This window comes from Poeciliopsis prolifica, unplaced genomic scaffold, assembly GCF_027474105.1.
Source record: "Poeciliopsis prolifica strain line A6 unplaced genomic scaffold, Auburn_PproV2 SCAFFOLD022, whole genome shotgun sequence".
NCBI classification, from domain to species: domain Eukaryota; kingdom Metazoa; phylum Chordata; class Actinopteri; order Cyprinodontiformes; family Poeciliidae; genus Poeciliopsis; species Poeciliopsis prolifica.
The window spans coordinates 8,083,852-8,102,656 of NW_026562397.1; the positions used below are offsets into that span (position 1 = coordinate 8,083,852).

The window sequence follows — 18,805 nt, forward strand, 5'->3', positions numbered from 1 at the left end:
TCCACAATGTGGATGTTGTATTCAGGATGATGTGCATGAGAGTTTGCATGTAAGCCAGAATGCTAAATTTAGATGTCATGTGATCAGGAAGTGAGATTAGATTACATGCAGGTAGACTCTATTTATAAAGAGGTGACTACTAGAGGTAATTTGTTATACTGGATTTTGTTATTCCATATCACATCTAAGGGTGTTGAATATAAGTGCATGCTCTATGCTTATTTGTTATAATGTTTACCAGATTCAGGGTCAGCACTTCCAAAATTTAAATAAAAAAAAGAACACGACATGGGTCTTGAGAGTCTTAAAAAAAGTCACTCCTTTTTGTCTGAATTGTTTGGTTTTTTTTGGTCTCAACATTGTAAAAACTCAAAAACAAAGTTCCCCCCATGTTCATTGTATTGATGTGGTCTTAGTGGAAGTGAAGTCTTCATTGTGGTTGGTATGGTGTTGTCTTTAGCTGGATTACATGGCTGCCTGGCCTCATCACTTTAGCTGTGATACAACAATGGAGCCTGTCTGCTCAAGCTCACTGAGCTAAGCTAGCAGAAAGACTCCTGCTGTTCCCACAGAGGGGGGAAATAGAGAAGGGAGACATTGATTTCTGAATTTACTCTGTCCCACTCAAGCCGCAGCGCCTCTCAAATATCCTTCCCCTCTAAGTATGTCATTTAATTCTGCACAGCGGTGCTGACACAGCAAGGTGAAGAGAGTTGCTCTCTTTGCCCTCCTTTCTCTCAGCCTCACTCCCCCCCGTGTTTTTTTTTTTTTTTTTTTTTAAATCACCCCCAACTTCTGATATCCCAGCTTAGCACGCCACTCTCTCCACCGCCGCACAGGAGCTGACGAGTTGAAACAAAAGCTTCATAACTTCAGTTGCTTGTCAATCAGGTTTGATTCCTCTGCAGCAGATTCCAGCCTCCAAGGTTCAGCTGTCACTCTCTCTCTTTCTCTCTGGCCCCTGCCAGCTCCAGAACGCGTTATGCATTTTTAACGACTCCACATGTGAGTGAAAGGGTTGTGAAGAGAGCAGCCCACTCCTCCTGACTGTTTCAACCCCATACAGGATCAGTCCTCCTGTTATTAAGTGGGTTAATTACTGGTCAGTAGGGGACAATACACTTTGACTGTATGGATGTGCTGCAAAAATATTAAATCACACGTTTTTCTGTGTGTGTGCTTGACAGGGAGGGTGAGGGAGGCACTCTTTCTTGCTTCGGTGGCCCGGTTTTACCACTACCTAAATATTTAACAAAGTTTGTAGTTTCTTACTTAGTTTTTAGTGCAAGTATGTTATTACACTTATAATAAGACAAAACTAGCATACAAGCAACTTTCTTATCAAGATATATTGAATAAATAATTCTTGAACATTGATAAAAAATTACTTGTTCCTCTTGCAGATTATACTTATTTAAATCAAGATATTTTTTCCATGTTAGTGAAAAAACCTGCCAGTGGGGTTACTACTTTTTATCAACATTCAAGAATTTCAAACTTAAAACAAGCTAGTGTATCTTGCTTGAAGGCCGCTTGTGTGTTAGTGCTACCCTATTTCAGCTGTACCAAGATATTTGCACTAGAAACAAAACTGAAACACTTGGTAAGAGTTTGTGTTTTTGCAGTGTAGGTCAAGCATCAAACATGTGGAAGAAGGTGGTCTGCTCAGATGAGGCCAAAGTTGAACTTTTTGTTTGTGTGGAGAAAGGTTATCGCTACATGTCATCCCCATAGCAACACATGATGTTTTGTGTAGGAATGCTTTTCTTCTTTATGAATGGGGTTGATTGGGAAATGGATGGCGCTAAATGCAGGACATCCCGTAAACATACTGGAGGCTGCAGAGCAGAAGACTTGAGACTGCGGTGCAGATTGACCTTCCAGCAAGACCATAACCATAAACAAACATCCAAAAGTTAGAAAAATTCAAGAGTATAAAACAAACTATTGTCCTCGTCCCAATCCTTTTCTTTTTGTCCCCATGTAGCTCGTGACCCTGCGTGGCTCCATCTTGGAAGACGCGGTGGCATCGACGGGGAAACACGGCACTGTCCGAGGTCTTCCGCTCAAAGACGTCCTGGAGCAGGTCGTCCCTGAGCTCAACGTCTCTTGTCTGAGACTGGCGCTCAGCACGGCCAAAGTCACAGAGCAGCTCCTTAAACTGGACGAACAGGGGGTGAGTTTAAGGCTTCTCTGGATGACTGGGGGTCAAATGCATTTTCTGATTTTGTGTATCAAATTATGAATGTTCTCAAAAGGCCTGTTGTGCAAGAATATATTGACGAAACACATTCTCAAAAACCTTAATAAATAGATGGGTACTGCTTAAAATTGAATAATATTGGACGTATTTGTACTTTTATCGGCTGCTCCTGCATTTTGCTATTGTTGTTTTTTGTTGATTTTTTTTTTTTTATTGCAATCAAAATCACTGATTTGTGGTGGTAATTACAATATTTGCACTTGTAAATATGACAGTAAATGTAACTTTTTATGAAAAGCCACATTGATAACGGACTATAACATGACATCATTAGGGTTGAGGAAACAGTGGAGTAGAAATTAGAAATACTGTCACTTTCATGTGAGATTTTGCATCACTTAAGCCCAATGTTTTTGAACATTTTGTGGGAAATTTACAATAAACTCACAGTTATGCATAAGCGCAAAAAAGGCACAGGAAGTTGTTGATTTTCTGTAAATTTCCACAATCGTAGAGTCATAAAAAACCGGAGGAATTGATTGATGTAATTTTCCTGTATGCAGAGAAAAAAAAACAAACTGCTTTTATTTCATTGATAAAATAGTATTTAGGCACACAGCTGTAGTGTCATGTTCCTGTAAAGTCCAGAGAACTGCAGATGAAGAAGCTATGGCTGACCAAATTTGGCCTCCAGGCCTTGAGTTTGAAACACACTGGATTCATGGCTATATATCAATTTGCAGGTATTTATGAATGTTTTTGAAGCTTCTGCTGAAGTCCAGTAGCTACAAAAGAATGCAAAGTAAAAACAGCATCAGATAAGGCAGAACAGTGACATATGGTTTGCTCAGACGGTGTGGATAATGTGACTGAACCGTGTATATGTGATTTAACGTTGGAGCAAAGTACAAAAAGTGGGAAGGGAAAGCTGTGTCGAAGCAGGGTGTGTCATGAGTGTGACTAAAGATAAAAACTTTAATGTTTGGCCATGTTATCTTTGAGCTGTTTCCTCGTGAGCTGAGTGTGAGGTATTTTGCCAGCAGTTGGTGTGGTGTTTGTGTAGGTGGATTATACAACAGCGAAACTGTACTGTGTTTTAGTAAGCACGTCCATATATAAATACACTTCACTGCTGGGTTAAAGTCTCATCCGCTGACAGCAGCTCAGGAGGTTCAGACTAACATCTCATCACTTGTCTTTGTTCTGTGTGTCCATGCACGTTGCAGCTGAGTCACAAGCACAAAGTGGGTGTTCTGCTGTGTCGTGCGGGCCAGAGTACAGAGGAGGAGATGTACAACAACGAGGAGGCATCACCCGCCTTCTCTGCCTTCCTGGGGCTGCTGGGGGAGCAGGTGCTCCTCAAAGGATTCTCGAAATACGCTGCACAGCTCGACACAAAGAGTGAGAGGCTCTTCCTTACTGGAATAACTGGATTCCTTCGTTAGCGCTTCCCAGATGCAAAATGAACACAAGGGGGGAAAGGGGAACTATTTTTAACAAGTAAAAAGTTTGAAAGTTTAGCATAACTGTTGGGCAGTCCATAAAAAGTCTTTTCTTTTTCTTTTTCAGTTTTGAAAAAATCTCATCCCATCAGTTGATTTATGTTAATACAGTCGAACATTTTATTTTACCAAAAGTTTGAATATTAGCCATGCATCTGCTCTTTGTCCACTCGTGCTTGTCCTTCCACTCAACTTTCCATTAGGATGCTTGGACACAGAACTCCACATTGATCCTTCGCAAAGAGCCGTTTTTGACTCACCCTCGTTTGTCGAGGGTGTCCACGGCGGTCTGCTGGACTGTCGAGTTAACAGCTTTTCTCTCGATTCTGTATTATGTAATATAACATTTTTGGAGAAACTTAACTTTTGGTTTTCATTAGGTTTAAGCCATTGATCATTTTGTGTGTGATAAATCAACCTAAAACTGTGTTTCATGACAATAAATGACCTTTCTGATGATCTTCAAACTTTCAGCTGTTTTAGTCTGGTACCAAAACATCAGGAGGATTTTCTTTTCTTTTTTTTTTTTTTATTGATTTTTATAATTTTATGTAAACATTAACAAAAGTAAACTAAAACAACCCACCCCAGTCAACAAGGAGCTTTATTCTTCTTCTAGTGTTCTTATTCTGGACTTCTGGAAACACTGCGACTTAAAACAGAAAAATTGCTGTTCAGCAACACCCATCTGTGATCTACATTCAACATTAAATATAAATAACTTTAATTTTCCTCCCTCTCCCCAGCTGACTCGACAGGCACCCACTCCCTTTACACCACCTACCAGGGCTATGAGGTGATGTTCCACGTGTCCACCATGCTGCCGTACATGCCCAACAACCCACAGCAGGTAAACATGCTCATTAACATGCAAAGCTACCTGAGGCTGTATGCTTTGTAGCTGGTCAAACACTGCTGTGTATACGAGGAAAGTACTTCCCTCTGTTGTTGTCCGGAGCCTTTCAGAGCATGTCTGTGGTTGTGAGTTCAAACATCTCTTTTTGCTCTGAATAATAAAAGCAAGAATCCGAGATGTCGTAACCCGTGACTTGTTCGTTCTTCTTTTATTTTTTCTTCTTCTTTCATTTAGCTTTTTTGTGCTTTTATAGTCTCAGCTCTCTTTGCCTTTGTGGCTTTTCTGTCGGCTCTGCTTTTCCGTCCTTAACTGGCACAGCGCTGGGTGGGGTTCACCAGTGAGTAGTTATTAGTATGTTTTTTTTCTTTTTCTTTCTGCTTTAGCTTTTTTATCCTAACATAGCAGCCATGTCATTCATGCTCAGTTGTTTACAGTACATGCTGCTTGTAAAATCACTCCTGGAGGGCTTCTGCAGGTTCTTGAAAGTACACCAAAAAGTAATGATGAGACTTGATTTTCAGTTCTAAGTAAATTATCTTCTAGTTGCAGCTTCAATTTTTACTTCCAAAGTAATGGACTTATTGATATCTGTTTTGTAATTAAAATTAAACTTTAATGACATTGCATATTTTATGAGGTTTGGCTTGAAAAAGAGTCATTTAAATAATTGACTCGTCTTGCTGCTATAATACTGCAAAGGGTTCAAGTTTATAAACTTGATTAAAGCAGTGGAGTTGAAAGTTTATGTGAATATATTAATACACTAAATACATATTTGCTGTGGATTTTAAATGAGGCTCCTCAGAGTTCACAGCTTAAACCAATGTTTAATTTTCAACTTGTTGATATTTTTAAGGTTTTGGAGCTTCCACAACTTTTCAGATGACAAAACCTTGTATTGCTGTGAAAAAGGACTTACGTGAACTATTGCAAATAAAGGGGGGAGACATAAACAAGTCAATCTTTTAGCTTAATGTTAATACATTTGCTTTAAATTTCAATATTTATGGCAATTAAACATTTGATACATATTGAAATAGAGGATCTGAAAACCAATTTCTTAGTCATTGTGTAAAGTGAAACATGTTCAAATCAGGTTTTATAATATTTTCCGTGTAGATTGTTTTACTATGACTCAGTGCCCGGAGGGTTAAACTAAGGAATATTCAGGTTTAGTTTTTTTATAAAGAGTGGTAAGAATTGTAAATAAAGCTAATTACAGATCACTAATTTATGTACTTTTTAACTAAATAAATGTTAGGTCTTGGTAGATGTCAGTCATCTAAAATTATGCACATAAAACATTTACTACAATCTGTTAATATTCCAATATTGTTTGAAAAAAAAAACTTCTGAAATTATTTTATGGCCTCAGAGGACAAACTTTATTCTAAAAACTGACAGACCCTGTTGGATGAGTTTAGTGTCACAATAAAAGCTAAAGACAGAATATGAAGATGAATAAGTGGCACAATGACTCCATCTGCAGGGTTGAAGGCCGCAACAGAATAGGACGTTTTCTCACTACAATTAGCCTCTAGGGGGCAGCATCTGACTGCAAACATAATCCACTGAGGAAGCAGTAACCCAGCAACATGGAAGCTGACTAGAAAGCAAGAAAAGAGAGGGAGACAGCATATTTCTGGGAATCCCCTGAACTCCCCGCCACCTGTTCATGACCATAAGCATCATGTTCTTCTGGTCATGAACTTGGTCTTTTGCACACCAGACGTATTAAAAATGTCTAAATGTTTGAGTTCATCAGTTCATAAAACTCTCTCCTCAAACTCTAAACTTTAAACTTTCTTATATTGGCACCAATGGTTTATCTTGGAATGTTTTTTTTTTTTAACTCTTCGGTCTTCTCCCTGAGCTTTTTGTTGAAGTTCATTTAACTTTCCCATTGTTGCAAACAACACACCTTAAATACCTTTAAGATAGCTTAAAAATTTTACTTCCACATGATGAGCATGTAAAAATTTCCAACAGATCATGTGGAAGTCAGACTTTAAAAATCCTACATAGATCCTACATGTTTTCTGTTAATTGTATGCAATGCTTAAGAAATAGAAAACTAATTATTAAACCCTTTTAATCTTTTAAGTCTCTTATTTCTAGTTGCAACTGTAAATCCAAAACCTAACATAGATTAAAAAATTGATCCAAGCAGCAGATTAGGCTTGTTTTATGTTAGCGTATATTATAAGTGCAGATATTCAGACTACAGCCCATCAGTACCAGTAAATGATGTTCCTCTGGGCTGCATTACATAATTGGTACTTTCACACTTGTGTGGGGAAATGAAGCGAGAGCTGGCATGCAGCACAAGCTCGGCCTGGACCGTGTGCCATGTTTCCTACATGAACACTCAGACCCAAATAAACCCACTCAGAAGGCGATAAACAAATTACATAAAGAGCTGTCGTTTTGTGTACGATCACAGGCGTCCTAGTTTATGTTGGCTGCAGAGTCGGCTCTGACCAGTTCTGTGTTTCCTTTGCTCTTCCCCAGCTCCTGAGAAAGAGGCACATAGGTAATGACATTGTTACCATAATTTTTCAAGAGCCTGGAGCACAGCCTTTCACCCCTCAGAACATCAGGTCCCACTTCCAGCACGTCTTCGTTATTGTTCGGGTGCACAATCCCTGCTCCGACGGCACCTACTACAGGTAAATATCCACAAATGGTCTTAAGCTTTTTAGTTCTTCTTCCTCGTTTTTGATTGCTTCGCACTAATCCCCCTTTTCTTCCTCAGTGTTGCTGTAACACGGATGGAGGACGTCCCCTCTTTTGGACCACCCATCCCCAGCGGAGTCACCTTTCGTGATCCGGAGAACTTTCGTAACTTCCTCCTCGCCAAAGTCATCAATGCGGAAAACGCAGCGCACAAGTCCGACAAGTTCCACACCATGGCGACGCGGACTCGGCAGGAGTACCTCCGGGACCTGGCCGAGAACTACGTCAGCAGCACGCCCCTGGACTCGGCTGGGAAACTGAACAACCTCATCTCCCTGGCGTCTAAGAAACGTGAACGCACGAAAGCGAGAGAGAGAGCGGAGCTGGACGCAGACGGGGCCGTCGCCTGGAGAGTCCTGGCCCAGGACTTTAGCGGCGGGGCCGCAGAGCTACCCTGTGCCTTGGGAATATCAGACGAATACGTGGTGCTCATCGACTGCTCCACCAAAGAGGTGGTGTTCAATTGTTTCTGTAGTGATGTAATCGGCTGGACACTGGAGCGGCTGGCATTGAAGATCTTTTACGGGAGAGGAGACCACATTGCGGTCAGAGTACCAGAAGGATCTGGACACGACGTCACAGAGATGGTGCAGAGGTTAAAGGTGAGAGTTCCCAGCTTACACCAGTTCTCATGCAATCCGGTTTCGACTCGAGTTTATTTGTATAGCGCTTCTCAGCAGCAAGGCAGTTCAAAGAGCTTTGAATGATGAAAACATCTTACAGTCACCAAATGTGAAACCAGCAATAAAAATTCAATTTTATCAAATGTCGTCATCAAAATCATCAATACACATCAAATATATTGGTCAATGTTGCATTTACTGCTAAGCAACTCGAAAGAGGTGGGATTGTAGCTTTGATTTAAAGGAGCTCAGTGTTTCAGCTGTTTTGGGGTTTTCTGGAAGTTTGTTCCACTTTTGTGGTGCGTAGAAGCAAAATGCTGCTTCGCCATGTTTGGTTCTGATTTTGGGGAAGCAGAGCAGAACCAGAAGACCGGAGAGGTCTGGAAGGTTGATACAACAGCAGATCTTTAAGGTATTGTGGTGCTGAGCCATTCAGTGATTTATAAACTACCAACAGTATTTCAAAGTCAATTCTCTGAGCTACAGGGAGCCAGTGGAAGGACTAGAACTGGAGTGATGCCGGTTTTAGTGACAACATGAGCCACAGTGTTCAGAATCGACTGACATTAAGATCTGGAGTAACTGGACCAAACTGATGCTGTGTTAAAAGGAGGTCCTGCACCAGCAAGGCAGTCGGTTTATATAAGATCTGACATTTCTGATGGAATGAGCCACATCCAGCCAGAATTACTCTGCTGGTGACCGTGTGGTTTCTCTGAGATATTGATGAAATTATGAGTTGCGATACATTTTCTTTTGCCTCTGTAGCATGTCTAATTTTGTACGTGTGTGGATTAGAGAAAATTCACAATGTTTTCAAATATGTTCTTAAAATGAAGAGAAATTCTGCTCTTTATTAATAAAAGTTTGTTCAATGAGCATTCTACTTGCAGAAACCTTTCATAAATGTAAACAAAAAACAAGAATGTTGGTTTTTGTCGGACTACTGTAAGCTAATTACTTTTGAGGTTAGAGGGGCTTTTAGGAAGCATTGTCATTTTAGTTTCGTCAGGCTGCTTACATTTGAACGCTTACCATCTCAGATGTTTTATTCTTGAGTTGCACGCTGGGAATTTCCATTTGTGGGAACGGGGTTATTCCTAATCTCTTTGGAATTTGTTTGGATCCACCAGGAAACCTGTGAATCTAGCATTCAGTGGTCAAATAGCATTCAGTATGTTGTCGACAGATGCACCTATCAGAGATTTCCTGCATGTTTTCCAGCTGACAATTTTCCAAAGCTTTGCCTTGTCGAGTTAGATTTCTCAAGAATCATATTTATCAAAATTCAAAATGCTTTTTAATGCTTTTTTAAATATGTCTTTCTCAGACATTACATTGCCTGAGAACATTTGATTTTCTTAAAGCAAAATGATTGAGTTGATATTTTAAGTTTAAGATTCCTTATTGAAATTATGAGACATTTTTGTTTGAGCTTCATCTTTAAAAGCCTCTTTTTAGTGCATTTTTAATGTTTTTATCTCCAAAGTTTGGTCTTGGAAAAGTTTGACAACTTACCTTGAAAATGTTTGAAAAGCGCTTGACTTTTACTGCATGAAAAGAGAACAGTCTCTGAGTTTATTATTTGGAGAAACAAAATTACCAAAATGTTTGTAGCACCGAGACAGGAGACTTGAAGTTTGGATCTTAGTGTTACTAATTCATGTGTGCATGTTGAAGTTGTCCACGTTCCAGAAAGAACAAACAGTGTAACTGTAATCCTTGCCTGCAGATGTTGACAGTCGGGTGCGAGACGGTGGACATGACGCTAAGAAGAAACGGACTGGGACAGCTGGGCTTTCACGTCCGTCTGGACGGCACCGTCTCCGAGGTAACGTCGGATGGCTGTGCTGGATTACGGCCAACGAACGCGCTGGGCTCTGAATGACTTCCGATTCGTTCTGCGCAGGTGGAGGAGTACGGCTTCGCCTGGCAGGCGGGACTGAGGCAGGGCAGCCGCCTGGTGGAGATCTGCAAGGTGGCCGCCGTGACGCTCACTCACGAGCAGATGATCGACCTGCTGAGGACGTCGGTCACCGTCAAAGTGGTCATCATTCCTCCATACGAAGAGGGCAAACCTCGCAGGTGTGTATGGACATTAATCTACTTTGCTTGTGGTTGAAACGGTGAGCGATTTTTGTTTGGAAGATATCAAAGAGGAGGAGGAGAAGAAAGAGCTGCAGTGGAAGGGCAGCAGCGAGATACAATGAGCACAGGATGCTCTTCACTGAAACACACAAAAGCAGTGGCCAGTCTCCAGTGTTCTGAGAGGATTTTGTGTGGGAGTGTGTGGAGAAAAAAAAAAGAAGAAAAAAAAGAGGAAGCGAACCAGCGGAGAGACGGCAACGTGTAGCTGGAGTGGAAACAAGCGAAACGAGGCACAGAGACAAAAAGCCAGAAGCATTTGTTGAACAGGAATTAGCTAAATCTGTCGGTTTTTGTCTCTTTTTCTGGATTTGTTATCTGGCAATCTCCGCTAGTTTGGTCCTTCTGCAACAATCTTTTGCTGCTACACCCTTTTTTTTTTCCCTTTTTTTTTTAATCTTCTCATCTGTGCTCCAGGTCTTGAGTGAGCCTGAATAAAGAGCCATTATTAGATGCTGGTGTGGTTTTGCAGAATGGTTATAAAAGAAAAAAAACCCAAGCACACTGTGTGTGTTTCTGAGCATCAGAGCTCCTAAAAGCCATAATTGTGGCGGGCTGTGTGATCACACTGTGGTTGGATTCCTTTAATGTTGGAGGCAGTTTAATTACTCCAAGTTAAACCCTTTCCACACACGCACACACACAAACACTTCGAAACACTGAGCTGTGGCCTCGGAGCAGCTGATAATTAGAGTCTTTGCATTTCACTCTTCCACTCTGACTTGATGGCTGCTGTGTGCCAGGCGAGCAGATTGCATGAGATTAAGGCTTGGCATCTGCTGGAATGGAGGGGGGGGGAAGAACACCAAAAAAGGGGAAAATAAATAAAAGAGCCGACATGATTATTGAAAAAAAATGTATGCCTTGTGTAAATAAAAAGAAAGGAAAATAAGAAGGGAGAGGTGGAGCGACAGAGGGAGAGAGAGGCTGGGAGGAGCGCTCGATGAGAAGGACGTGTCTCAGCGCCACCGAGAGTAAGAGGAGTGGGTGGAGGCGAGAGGGGAAGAGAGAGATGAAAGTTGGAAGGCTCCGTCTCGGCTGCGAAGCCACTCGACGGATGGATGCAGCAGGAAAAAGGCGTGGGTCTGACGGTGTGTGTGTGTGTGTGTGTGTCTGAGCTCCAGCCGTGTCACCTCAGCTAATGTGATGGGAGAATTACTGCATGCTGACAGACGTTAGGCTCTGCTCTCTCTGAGGTTTGTATTCCCCTCGAGTGTGCATGCAAGGCTGGGCTCTGTGCAGCTGATCTGTATCGATATTGATGATAGCAGAAGGTATTCTTTATTGATTTAAACAGTCCTAGTACACATTGCCTTCATGGACATTGATTTGTGGGGGGCGGTTTTGTCCCTGGAATGCTGCTGTGTTGTAGAGGCTTTTTGTTGTTGCATGTTTTCTTTATGTAAACCTAATTATTCATTAGTTGATTGCTTTTGTCTATCTTCTAAAACATTTCCCAGAGCTAACAGTTCTTTATCAGTTTTTGTATGCAAACTGTTAACCCTGATGTTGTGAGCTTGACTTTTTCGAGCATTACTTCATGTTATAATGTAATTCCCTCATTCGAAACATACCTGGAGTGTTGTTTTGATTCTTTCATGCATGTTTGAGAAATCCTTGAATTCCACTCAGGAGTGCCCAAACGCTTATTTACACAAACCTCCTACACCTGGCTCCTCTAGACTAGCGGCAGCAGTAACTGGCAAACACCTGGTCTAACTGCGAGTCTACTGAGCTCATTATACAAACTACTTCTCAATGCAACACTCCTAAGGAAAGGTTGTTCACTGCATAATGGAGGAGTATTGTTGCGCTGATGGCCGAGTGTCAGAAAGAGCAGGGCCTTCTTAAAGACACAGAGGGGCTTATGGCTTTTTATTTGATTAATTAATTAATCTATCTAGGTGATGAATTATCTTCCCCAGAAACTGATTTAATTTTTTCACTCCTCACAAACAAACAATTGGCTGGAAAACATTTCAATCAATGAAATTGATTTGTATAGCACATTTTAAGAAAATATGAATGACTCATAAAAATGGTGTCACTTGAAAACATGGATGAAGAGTGTTTATTATAGTTCACATTGTTGAGTTTCACTGCAGCCTTAGATTTTATTAAAACTCCTGAAAGACTCCTGAAAACCCTCCAGTAATAATTTGAATGTCCATTAAACTATAGGAATAACCTACTATAAGCTATTATACAGACTAAACACAGCGATTATTGTTTCTCTTCTGTTAGTTTAGCTAATCATCCACCTCTTCATCTACTTTTTGAATCCATCATATTGTTCATCTCCTTTCATCCTAAATGCCAACTTATCGGCATGTTTTAAAACCTGCCTCTCCTTTAATAGGCCTCAATATAAAATATTGAGATAGGAGCTGATATACAAACAAAATGAGGAAGACACCTTCCAGCAATGAGCTTCATTATGGATGAGAGTAAATGTCAGATCATTTTCACTTGAAGCCTGCACCACCCATCAGATGATATTTTACTTTTGGGCTCCTAGAACTCACAATTTTGTGACTTCATTTTTTTCTTTTTTTTTACCTTCATAAAATATCTTGTGTATTTACATAGAATTTGAGTGAAGAGCTCTTTGGTGGGTAAAATCAGTAATGTCAGTATAAAGTACACATTTTCACAAAGATGTGAGCTAATCTTTCTGTACCAAAGATGAATGTTTGATTTGTCATCAATCAGCTGTTTTCCTCATAGGAGCTCATTAATGAGCTCTGTTACATGTCTGTTGATATTTAAGCCTCCATGTGAACTGTAATGTTGGGTATTCAGAGTGAATATACTGAACAACTTTTCCACACTGATCTTGATTCAGCCGGAGTTCAGAGGAAGTGGCAGTCTTTCAGCTGTGCTTTCCACTAATTCACTGCAGAGAATCCTTTAAACTGCAGATGAAGGATAGGAAAGAAAGAAAAAAATGTAGAGTTTGGACATGTGAGCAGGAAGGGTTTATTTGTTTGATGATCTATATTTAAGCATCTCTGCTGTCTCTCTCTCTCTCTTCCCGCCTTTAGGGGCTGCACAGAGGAGTACGAGATGAAGACCATGGAGCAGAAGCCTGAGCCTGAGCCTCTGGCAGCCGGATACCGACCTTCTCTCCACCAAACATGGCGATGGGAGAGCTCACCCATTCCTGCGGGACTCCTGAATGCTCCCAACATGCCTCGCTGGGGACCCATGGGCCCTCTGCCTCCTCCTCTGGCCCGCTCACACAAACCCCTGATGCCAGTTCCCTACAGAGAGCCACAGCACTTCACCTCCAAGAGGTACCATCGCCCAATATGGCATGAGACTCCAGGTTGCAGCAGCAGACTGAGCTCTGATTTTGCAGCAGGGATGTAGTGAGGGCAGTGCAGCTTATCAATAAACATGAAAGAAAGCAAGAAATAATTCATAGTAAAAGTTGCAGAGTTGTCCCGAAATGGTATTAGAGAAGCTGAGTTGTTTAGGAGTTAGTAATAAAGCAGAGGGCATATAGGTATGATTTACATAATGCATTTATCATCTCCATGTCTTGATTTTGGCCTGAAACATTCATCCATTTGTTCGTCCGTCATGGCTGCTATCTATGCAGGATTATGGGGGCTGGTTGAGTTGGAGGTGGGGTTGCTGGTCCATCGCAGGGCAACACAAGCACAAAGCCATGTTCACACACAATATTCCCAAAGAGCAATTTAAGAAGAACCAGATAGTTAACATGCATGTTTTGGACTGTTTGAAGCTAGAGTACCCTGGAAGAACCGATGCAACAATGCAACTCCATAGAGGGAACTTAAGCAACCCATAATTAAAATAATACATGTGCACTGGTCATCTGCGTGTTTTACAGGTGACCCAATGAAACTTCTTCACTTCCGAAACAATCTCAAAATTGCAGCCTTAAATATTGGCCGATAGTCTATTGACTCAGCACTAATCACAGTGCTAATCATCATTTTGTAGTCTGGAATATTAGAAAAATCTTAAACTTCTTTTCCTTTTTTTAATTATTGTTTTTGCTCTTCTCTTCCAAGGCGGTTTTTAGTCAGACCTTAGTTAGAACTGACTACCTCTGTTATTCAGCATGGTTTATGTAGTTTAAACTCCATATGCGCCTTCTTTGAATGGTTTCACACTGCCCACTTCTAAAGTATTAAAAAAAACAAGTGTTTTTCTCACTAAATTGGAATCCATTTTATTTATGTTATCACAGTCTTGTTCATATTCATGACATGTTCCCACACTACTATTGTCTTCCAGGCCTGTAAGTTACCCAGAGAACCACTACAACGTGTCTCCTGCAGGAGGCGACAGAGTCCTGCCCTACAGAAACCCCTCTGCCAGCTTCTCGTCGCCCTCCACGGGGCTGGTCGCCCTCTCCGTCATGGGCTCTCCTGGAATGACTCCAGGATCTTTTGTGCACTACAAGCAGTCGCCTGACAGGTGCGTACTGGCATGCTTGGGGTTTCCTGAATTTTCTCCTTCAGTCTTGGCTGAACATGTCCAATGTTTCCTGTAATGACTGTTTGGTGAGCTGATGGAAGATTACTCCAGTTCAAGGAAGAGGGTGAATAATGTCTGGAGTAAGAAGTGAAAAAATGAACACACTGTCTCTCCCGGAGGAAGGATCTGTTGTGTGGGTGGCTCTTCCTCACAGTGTGGAGGTTGATAACATCTCACCCAACCAGAAAAACGTGTTTATTCAACTGCCAACAGGATGCATAGCAACATTTGGAAAAAAATTTTTTCCATCATTTAAATAGAAATGGTTTATTTCAGAAGTTTATATCTTTGTCTTTTGTTTTTTGTTTTTTTTGGTTGCCTCCATATTCCCTTTACGTATTTGTAATTAAGTTTACTCATCCAAAACCTTTGTTATGATTTGTTTAGGTTTGGATCAGTACAGCGCCCCCTGCTGCCCTATGTACCGCACTTCAGTGTGGACATCACTTCGAGTGGAGAGTCTTCCTCAGGGTTCATCAGTCAGGAGAGCACAATGGAGCGCTGCAAAACGGGTATCAAATTCAAACTAAAGACTCAAATCGATTCAGGAGTCTGTTCCTGGTGTTTCTCTTTTAGTTGTGCGTACGAAATGATTTCAGGCAAATTTTCTGTGGAGCTGTTTTTTTTTGTGTGAGTTCATTATAATTCGTACTGCTGTGCGACTCCTCCTGACAAAAGTCAAGTCTTGAGATTCTGCTCTCTCCAAGACATCTGTTGTTCAGCGTGTAAACGTCGCGTTTGAATCTGTAAACCGGGATACTCTCCTCTGCAGACAGGAGCCGTGGGTTGACATCACAGGTCCAGCTCTGCATTGGTCTTGATCCAACATCTCACATGGAAAAAGTTCCATCAATAACAACATCTTATCTTATGTTCCCAATGTGTGCTGCAAAGTTCTGTCTTCAGAACTCTTTTTATTCTTTTTCTTACTTCTTTGTCATAATGCTGCTACTTGGCATTATTTTCACAGCTGCTTTTAATTTCATCCAGATTTCCACCACGTTTATGTTCCACTGAAAGACACTGGTGAATGTTCAAAGTTTTAATGAGAGCAAGGCTCGAGTCATGTGGTTTAGACCCAGCAGCACCTGCAGAAGTCCAACATTTATCTTTTTTTTCCTTGGCATAAAAAAAAGAAAAAGAAAATGATCACTTATGTCATTGTGAAAATGGATTAGCTCCTGTTTGTGTATCTTATTTTCTCTTCCTTGTCTTTTCTGTTTGGTTTTATTGTACATGACTTTGGTCAGCGTTGTTATTTGTAAGATGCTTTATTTGTAAAGTAGTATGTTATGACTAGGTACGTCTTTTAATCAGTTGGATTTCCTGCTACGTCTCCAAGCACAGAGTTTAGTTACCGCTAAATAAACATTTCTGGTGTATGTGGACAACAAAAAATGCCAATTCCCGATTTGACTAAATGAGTGCAAAGACTGACTATATGTCGAGTTCTCAGATTGCTTTGTGATTAGAACTGGGGGGGCTTTGAGTGATGTTGTGCAGAGGGAGGTCAGCGTTTAAATGTGCCATAAGTATTTAATCCTCTTTGCCGACCATTGCCATTCAGTGTAATTTACTTAATCCAGTATGTGCGTGTTTTCTGTCTAGAGCCTCTCTGGCATGTCCCAGCATCATCGTCTCGAGGACCAGGTGGCGGAGGGGGGCAGAGGAGAATAACGAGACAGGATGTCCCGGCCAAAGACTCTCCAAACAGACACTCAAAGGTCAGATTCATGTTCAGGCAGTTTCATCTGTTCCTCTCTTCTCGGCTTCTTTCTCTGACCGGGTCCGCCTGATCTCCCTCCAGGTCGAGGCTCAGTACTCCAGCCACTCCAGCAGCAACACGTTGTCCAGCAACGCGTCCAGCAGCCACAGCGACGAGCGCTGGTTTGACGGCGGACCTGGAGGAGAGCGGGTAGGCGGCGGATTTCTCGGCGACCCGGTCGATCCAGACCCGGACCTTCTCAACCAGGGGGGCTCCAATGACAGCGGCATCGACGCCTCCACGCACTACAACAGCGGCCACCGCGGACACAAGACCGGCAGCCAGTCTCACAAACCCATGCACCCCTCGGCGACCTACAGCGGCTTTCCGGAGCTGTCCGTGGGAAGGAGCAGCAATGGCGGGGAGTCGAGAAGACGGGAGTCTTCTCCCATTATGCCAGGCGCTGCCAATCAGAACAGAGGGTACCCAACCAAAACGTTCCCCCCTCCCAGCTCCAGCGCTGAAAAAATGGACGCTTTCAAACCAAGGTACGAGTCAAACTGTCATGTCGAATATTGAAAACATTTTAGAGGACTTTTAGTCAAACCATCTGCATTTTCCACAGCGCATAGCAGCGTTAATCCTTGTGAAACTTACAGATGATCATGAGATCTATTGCATTAGAGCTGCAATAGATCCAGCCTGACATGAACCACTACAGTTATTCAACACAGACTTAGTTCTGGATTAAAGCAATCTGTATTTAATGCCAGAGGGCCAGTGCTGCAGGCTGTTCCAGGGAGATTTTCACCAATCCAGCTGATCTCACAAAGAGGAGGAAAATGCCTCAATGCAATTTTCTATCTATTAACTAAACTATAAAATTGTATCTTCATAGTCTTAGTGAAAAGCAAGGATGGTCTTTTCCAGTCCTTATGCATAGAAAAAACTAAATGTGATCTAAATCGGGTGTTTAAATTAGTTAAATATCACACAGATGATCACTAGATGAAACTATATCCTTCTATCTACTTACGTAAACATGGTCTTTTTCACTGAATTAATGAGTATGCCCTTACTGTGAAGATGTTGTGTTGCAGAGATTAATTATAACGGCCTAATTAAGACCTACACCTGATTAAAACGCTGTTCAGAAATATAAATTAACTGAAACAATATTCAACTTACTAAGTTTGCAGTAGACTAAGAGAAATCCTACAGAACGTTGGTCTCATGTTGTACGCATTTCATTTCAACAGCTGCTAAGGTGTGTTATCTTATTTTAATCAATAATACTCCTATTAAAATACAACTCCATATATACTTCTTGTTTTCTGTGACTAAATCACAATTTGCACAAATATAACTTTGCGGAATCAAGATATTTTATTTTAGCTTTTCTAGCACAACTAAAGACTTACAAATTGCTCATGGTTGTAAAAATACTATTTGCAGTAAGTGCTCATAACTCAGCATGCACGTATTGTAGGATTATTAAGCTGGTCACAGAAGCCCAAGACCAACCTGACCATGAAACAAATCATTTTGATCCAGCCCAAGATTTTGGTTGGGGTTCATAGATCTAAACTCTAACAGTGAGTGAAATATGTTCCTGTCTGTGTTCAAAGGGCCTTCACACCACAGGGCTTCAAGACGCCGGCGGCGGAGAAAGCGCGGCCCGTCCGAGCTTCTACGACGACGCCCACCTCGGGTCAGATGGGCTCCAGCCCTTTGTCTAGTTCCGCCCCCAAGGAGTTTTACGGGAAGAGCAAATCGAGAAGTCGTCACACAGAAGAGACCAGCGTATCATCTTCAAACACTTCCAATTCTGAGAGCAACAACAACAAGAAGTAAGTCAGACTCTGTGGATTCCGGTCGGCTTTGAGTCGCTGCTATCTGTGATCACAACGTGAAACAAAACGGCTTCATAGCCGTCTAAATAAAGCTGGCTGTGACATTTCAGCCTTAAACAGTTTCTTTCTATGCTCCGTGGTGAGATGCTTCAAGCTGCTTGTGGTCAGGAAAACCAATTTGACGTTTTTCTGTGTTTCGGCAGGCTGGTGGATACGAATTCAAAGAACGTGTTTGGGCAGCCTCGGCTCCGGGCGTCGCTGAGAGACCTCCGGTCTCCACGTCGGACATACAAGAGCACCATCGAAGACGACCTGAAGAAGCTGATCATCATGGACAACCCCGGAGAGACGCCACCGTCCGACCCGGTAAGAAGCTTGCCTTGGCGGCGCTCTTCTGCTTCGTCCGCCTCTCTGCGTCTCTGACCGGCAAGCCTCGTCTTCCCCCAGTCTCCCAGGCACACCCTGCAGCGCACCTTTTCAGACGAGTCCCTGTGCAGCGGGCGCAGAGACGCCGCCTTCGCCTGCTCCGAGAACCAAACCACCTCCAGCGACGTGCTGTTCACCTGCACGCTGCCCACACGCAAACACTCGAGCTCCTCCAACAACTCCAGCCACTCGCACAGCAAGAAGAGTGAGTTTCAGCGCCGAACGAACCGTTCGCCTGCCAGTG

General features: G+C 42.1%; 1 protein-coding gene across 2 annotated transcripts in view; it reads left to right on the forward strand.

Annotated features, from left to right (window-relative positions):
* The window catches only part of sipa1l3 (signal-induced proliferation-associated 1 like 3), a 79,060-nt gene that overhangs the window by 54,640 nt on the left and 5,615 nt on the right, over positions 1 to 18,805 (forward strand). For both annotated transcript variants that reach the window (XM_055045726.1, XM_055045727.1), the window contains exons 6-20: positions 1,988 to 2,176; positions 3,430 to 3,604; positions 4,452 to 4,555; positions 7,073 to 7,230; positions 7,317 to 7,899; positions 9,653 to 9,751; positions 9,830 to 10,005; positions 13,110 to 13,361; positions 14,335 to 14,517; positions 14,965 to 15,089; positions 16,186 to 16,301; positions 16,385 to 16,830; positions 17,911 to 18,132; positions 18,339 to 18,501; positions 18,583 to 18,766. In XM_055045726.1, the coding sequence (XP_054901701.1) occupies positions 1,988 to 2,176; positions 3,430 to 3,604; positions 4,452 to 4,555; positions 7,073 to 7,230; positions 7,317 to 7,899; positions 9,653 to 9,751; positions 9,830 to 10,005; positions 13,110 to 13,361; positions 14,335 to 14,517; positions 14,965 to 15,089; positions 16,186 to 16,301; positions 16,385 to 16,830; positions 17,911 to 18,132; positions 18,339 to 18,501; positions 18,583 to 18,766 (3,175 nt within the window). The remainder of the gene's footprint in view (positions 1 to 1,987; positions 2,177 to 3,429; positions 3,605 to 4,451; positions 4,556 to 7,072; positions 7,231 to 7,316; positions 7,900 to 9,652; positions 9,752 to 9,829; positions 10,006 to 13,109; positions 13,362 to 14,334; positions 14,518 to 14,964; positions 15,090 to 16,185; positions 16,302 to 16,384; positions 16,831 to 17,910; positions 18,133 to 18,338; positions 18,502 to 18,582; positions 18,767 to 18,805) is intronic.